This window comes from Carassius auratus, unplaced genomic scaffold, assembly GCF_003368295.1.
Source record: "Carassius auratus strain Wakin unplaced genomic scaffold, ASM336829v1 scaf_tig00005214, whole genome shotgun sequence".
NCBI classification, from domain to species: domain Eukaryota; kingdom Metazoa; phylum Chordata; class Actinopteri; order Cypriniformes; family Cyprinidae; genus Carassius; species Carassius auratus.
This window is the reverse complement of record NW_020523638.1, coordinates 1,380,645-1,386,964: the sequence shown is the minus strand read 5'-3', so window position 1 is coordinate 1,386,964 and position 6,320 is coordinate 1,380,645. Positions and strand designations below refer to the sequence as shown.

Here is a 6,320-nt window from a genome sequence, read left to right as displayed (position 1 = left end):
TCTCCTTGTAATACCTGTGTCATGTCATTATACAGAGTTATACAGACACAAACACACAAAGTAATGTTTAACATGTTGCTTGTGCTATTGCTAGCCAGTGGTTAACGTCAAGAAAATTGGTTGGGCTATACGGTGACATGTCCAGTTTTAGTAGTTTTACTGAAATCTGAGATGATTCAACTGCACAAGCTATTTGAGTAGAGTTCACAGTTGAGTTTAATGTTAAGAAATCCCTTTTCCAGTATACAGAACCGCTATAATTCCAACCAAAGGTAAAACATGCCCCATCATACTAAGTCAAATGCCCCAGAAATGCACGCACACATGTACAAAAGCTCATCCTGTATAGAGATAATGAATAGGCAGGGATCCCGTCCTGACAGAATCTATGAAGTAAGGTTGTTAAAATGCAGATGTTTTGCCTTCTCACACATGGCACTCATATTCACAAAGCCTCAAGGCACAAAACACAACACAACAAGTTAGTGAGGCAGTAGACAAAGCTTCACTGTACTGGCTTTACACTGAAGGCTCTGGGCTGCGCAACTGTATCCCTTTATTGGAATGTAATTTACTGTATACTGTGAAAACGGCTGCACGGGGCACAATATACAAGGTACAGTTACTGTTCTTCTGTTCTGCATGTTTTTTACAATTAGAGGAATATGAATGTAATACAAACATTCAGGGTGTACTAGGATAATGATCTTATTCCATCATGATGTTTTCATAATGTTTTTGTACTTTTTTTTTCTCATTCCTCAAAGCAAAATCCAAAAAGCAGAGAGGCTTCAGCAATAGGTATGTGTTTAATCTTTTTCATTTTAGCAGATATATTGCATGAAACAAAATGCCTTATGCATTTTTGTTTTTGCCGTTTATATAGTAGAATGACTGATTTATTATTACGGAATAATTATTTTATTGCAAAACATACTCCAATAATTTTAAATAATTTACAATTGTTAATTTTCCCCTCTAAACTTTCTCTCATTTTAATTCAGCATATCTGCTCTGACATGTATTACGTAATCATGAAAGGAAATAATGTTACACATTATTGGCATTTTAAAGACATTTATGTTTTCAGCCAGAAACCGGAAACTTAATTTTTAATAAATATATAAATAAAATTAAAATGAGAGAAGATGAAGATATATGGGCGTATATGGCAATGTTACAACATATTTATCATGTTACAATCAATGTGAATTATGAATTATTTTGAATGAATTTGATTTGAATTTAACTGTGTTTAAATTAATTATGGGTTTTGAAGAAAGACATAAATCATTTATCTAACAAATTAGACAAAAAGATACATGAATAAACATGTTTAATCCATGTTTAATAACATCATTATCAAACCAAATTAATAACGCAATACATGCTCAAACAAGAATGTAAGCAGATGTATTACTGTGTACCATATTATTATACCAGTTTGAAGTTGTCAACATCATTGAGAGATGGATTTATCAGTCATCACCTCTGTAAACAGTACCGAAGCTTCCCTCAGGCAAAACTTTTCTTCCCAAAAACCTTCAGTTTTCTTACAGAGAGAAAAAAACACATACTCTGTATCACACGCAGTATACTTGCCCAGACCTGAGAGAATTGTTATGATGTCAGTTTTAACCACAACTCTGCCTTGAGAGATAAAACATACCACATGTAAATAATGATGATGATTTATTCTAATGGTAGTATATATATGGAAACCATTGTCAGGAGGATATAAGAGCTACAGTATGCATGTCTGTGCCTTAGTGATTGTAGAATGTAATACTATTCTTAGAAGCTGCTCATATTAAACACAAAGAAATGTTGTGTGACTATAATGGCTACATAACATGGGGTCTAAAACCATGGGAAATCTGTATTTATGTACTATGTTTTATGTACATCTGAAAAATGTGGATTAAATATAAATTACGACATGAAATTTAAAAATAATTTTCAGGGTCACTAGTCAAATAAGTAAATGCATGACACCGACTAAAATGTATTTATCAAAACATTGAATTTATTATGAATAATAGTCAGAATGATAATAATGTAATTTGATTAATTGGTAATAATTTAAAGGATTTTTAAGGATAAATTATTAATTAATTTTTAATAATAAAAAAATATAAAATGCAAATAATAATAATAATATTATTTGATAATTTGATAGCAATTCAAAGATTTGTAATGAAAAAATATTCCTTTATTGCAGGTCATTTCTAATGAAAATTTACTAAATTAATAATAAATAAATCTAATAATAATAATAATAATGATACTACTACTACTACTACCACTACTAATGTTTATTTAAAAATTTTTAATAATTAAAACATGTTACTGAAAAATGACAAATTTATTAAGTATTTAGTGTAGGGGAATGTACAGTTAAAACCCAAGGACCAGATATGATGAATGAAGACCAGGAGTCAGAGATGCGTTCAATTAAAGAAAAAATGGCATCCACTCCTTCATTAGTATTTTTAGATTATACGTAGTAATTTTAGATTTAATCCTAAAAATATAAACAGAATATTGTTTAATAATTTAATAATAATTTAAATAATTTGTAAGAAAATATATAATTATAATAAAATATTATTACAGATAATTTATAATATTACTTATTCAATTTTTAAAATGCAGAAGAATAATAACATCCTTATTTGATCATTTTTAAATAATTCAAAGAATTTACACTGCATAATTATGATTTTTTTTTTGGGGGGGGGGGGTCTAATTAAAATGACTAATTTAAATATATAAAAATAAACATTTATCAAGTTTCAAAAATTATATTTGCGCATATATATATATTTTTTGTCTTGACAGGAAACTCAGTCACAATGAAAGGCTGGATTTTGCTGCTGATGTTGGCAAGGCTTGTCGATTTTTCCATGACACATCCAACCAACTCTTTAACCTGGCTAAATTATCTGCGTAACCGAGCCTACAGTCACGGTTATGGCCGCAGTCACTATAACATCCATGCCTCTCTAAGAGCAGAGGGTGAGGATGAGCCTCCGGTGCTGGACTGTCCTCTGGAGTGTGACTGTCCTCCTTCCTACCCCACTGCCATGTACTGCAACAACCGCAAGCTACAGCACGTGCCGTTTGTCCCGTCTCATATCAAGTACGTATACTTACAAAACAACCAGATCACGGGCATCACTAACGGTGTCTTTGATAATGCTCCAGATTTAGCTTGGATCAGCCTCCACACAAATAAACTGAGCTCTGACAAGATTGGTGACAAAGTCTTCACCAAGCTACCAAACCTTGAGCGCCTCTTTTTGCACAACAACAACCTGAGCCGGGTTCCACAGGGTTTACCACGTTCCCTACGATATCTACACATGAATCACAACAATATTTCCAAGGTCCCGTTCGAATCTTTCCGTGGAATGAGCAACCTGACAGCCCTGCATCTCCAAGTGAACAGCATTGAAGACCTCGGCAATGCTCTTGAGGGTCTGCTGTCCTTGACCCTGTTAGACTTGAGAAGGAACCAACTGAAGAAGATTCCAGAAAGCCTGTCCCCAAAGTTGAGCCAACTCTACCTAGAGTACAATCGCATATCCAGCGTTCCTGCTGATTTCCTGAGCCAGCGGCCTGAGCTACGTTTCGTACGGCTGTCCCACAACCAGCTCACCAACGGGGGAATTCCAGCCAACGCTTTCAATGTCAGCTCACTTGTGGAGCTCGATTTGTCTTTCAACAAGTTGGAAAGGATCCCTACTATCAGTACCAATCTGGAGAATCTGTATCTCCAGGCCAACAAGATCAAAGGTACAGAAGAAAAAAAACGCACCTGAAAACTGTACAGTACACATATACCCACAAGGCAGTGCAAAGGCTTAAATGCAAATCTTCTCCTAAAAATATGCCTGTCCTAATGGCATGCTTCAAAACAGCCAGTTATTACAAATATACATTGCTCTCAACAACAAGTATTGTATTTAAACAGTTTAAATTAATATTTTCATATAAAAAGGAGAAATAGAAAAAAAGCACACGTAGTTCATTAAATTATAACCAGCAACATATATATATATATATATATATATATATATTTCAACTTTGGACATCTTTATGTCACCAGGTTTTGTTACATGAAGATCACATTAAAATTGTCTCAGAAACCTTATGACCTTTGTTTTTGCTATTAAAATGCATTTTATTTCTGGATATTATTGTTTTACTCTTGGCCCAGAATTGTAATCTTTCTCCTGTGATGTATATCTCCACTGAAAGATGATTTTAGATAAGATGACAGATATAGACAGAATTATAGATATAGAACATAGACAAATTAGACGAACCAGTGAGAGTATTAAAGGTTTCATATTATGTCTTCACTTAATAACATTCAAATTAATTGTTTGATACAATACAAACTTTTTGGTTCTTATCGTTACAAAATAATGACACGTAATATAATTACAGGGTTGACCCTAAAACAAACAGCAAAACTGTTTTGCAACACATCATGAGTCTTTTTAACTTCTAAAACACTGCAGGACCCAAAATGTCCCTAGTTAAAGAAACACCTACAAACAAGGTTTGAAGAAAATCACAAATGGTCTTCAAAAAAAATAATTTGTTTCACACATTCCATGAAAACATTTTGTGTGATTTGTAGGATTGGGCAAAGTTGTTCTAATGTAGGCTCTGCTTGTGCCTTGTTGGATAAGACAGTAACTTAATGTTTTCCCAATATTTTCCAGAATTTTCAGTGAGCAGTTTCTGCAGAGTTGTGGATACAAACAATTACTCTAATCTGCGTGTACTGCGTCTGGAGGCCAATGGAATTAAAGCCCAAGACATACCGACTGAAGCTGCGCTCTGTCTGCGCCTGGCAACTAACATCGACCTGTAGGCCTGACATCAGCAAATCCACAGGAACCTGCTGTCAAGCTTGAGCAGAGAGAGAGAACATCCTGGAAATAAGAGTTTCACATGCTATCTTTTTATAGTAAAAAGTGACCCTGGACAACAAAACCAGACTTAAGTCACTGTGATGTATTTTTAGCAATAGCCAAAACAACAACAAAAACATTGTATGGGTCAAAATTATAAATTTTTCTTTTATGCAAAAAATCACTAGGATATTAAGTAAAGATCAAGATCCATGAAGATATTTTGTATAGTTCCTACCATAAATATAAAAAACTAATTTTTGATTAGTAATATGCATTGCTAAGGACTTTATATGGACAACTTTAAAGTAGATTTTCTCAGTATTTAGATTTTTTTTGCACCCTGAGATTTCAGATTTTCAAATAGTTGTACCTCTGCCAAATATTATCTTATCCGAACAAACGTTACACCAAAATAAATCATATTTATTCAGCTTTCAGATGATGTATAAATCTCAATGTCGACAAAACAAGCTTCCATGGGAATATTAAACGCAGGCATGATGAGCATGCAGTAAAAATGTAATGATAAGTTGCATGAAGTCAGTGTACTTGACTACAGGGTGCAAACGATCATTTTAGTATTATTTTAAAACACAATTATAGGTAATTGTGTTTATCTTTAACCTTTTAGTAAATGCATGGTACAAATAATGGTGTTGGTTGGGAAATATAGGGGTTTTGTTTTGTAATCTTTCGCTAATATTTCTGGCAGTGGAACAAAAATTGCCTTAGGAGTAATTTTTATGTGATCACAATATAAGAAGTTAAGAGGATGACCTCATTAAAATATAAATAACTGACAATTGAGGAAAGATTAAAAATCTGAATGTTCAATTCCTTGTAGAATTCTATGAAGACTTTGAAAAGCTCTGACCACTCTTTACAAATCATCTGGAAACACTACAGTTTACCTACACTACAACCTGTTCAAAGCTTGCATCACTGGCTTTATCTTTTGTCTAATATCCATAAAATGTATGATAAATGAATAATAATCAAAATAAATAAACAAGCTGTCGTAATGTGTCCCGTGGTGGTCAAGGGAAGCTGTTACTGTAGATAGGCTCAGAACCCAGATTTCATCCAAAGAGGACATTTATAAAATGCCAGCGTAGAAGTAGAGATGTACATATTCGCAGTAAGTGTTGTCTCATTGCTCACATGTTTGTTTTTGTGAAAAGTGGGCACATCTTATAGGCGTAATGGTTTTTATTCTGTACAAACTGTTTATTCTATGGCCCTACACCAACCCTACATCTAACCCTAACCCTAACCCTCACACGAAACTTTGTGCATTTTTACTTTCTCAAAGAAACTCATTCTGTATGATTTATAAGCGTTTTGAAAAATGGGGACATGGGTTATGTCCACATAAGTCACTCTCTCCTT

The 6,320-nt window shown here is 33.5% G+C and overlaps 1 protein-coding gene across 1 annotated transcript; it reads left to right on the top strand.

The window, feature by feature from the left end:
- The first annotated feature begins 500 nt into the window (after positions 1–500).
- On the top strand, positions 501–5,067 carry fmodb (fibromodulin b). The gene is made up of 4 exons (XM_026244054.1): positions 501–616; positions 768–801; positions 2,842–3,798; positions 4,737–5,067. The coding sequence occupies exons 3-4, from the start codon at positions 2,856–2,858 to the stop codon at positions 4,886–4,888; spliced, it is 1,095 nt and encodes a 364-aa protein (XP_026099839.1). The 5' UTR covers positions 501–616; positions 768–801; positions 2,842–2,855; the 3' UTR covers positions 4,889–5,067.
- Positions 5,068–6,320: the final 1,253 nt, after the last annotated feature.

Bases quoted from the DNA above. Each gene is read 5' to 3' on its own strand.
- fmodb (XM_026244054.1), top strand. From the start codon at position 2,856: ATGAAAGGCTGGATTTTGCTGCTGATGTTGGCAAGGCTTGTCGATTTT. The intron at 3,799-4,736 runs GTACAGAAGAAA...AATATTTTCCAG, and splicing joins CCAGGCCAACAAGATCAAAG to AATTTTCAGTGAGCAGTTTC.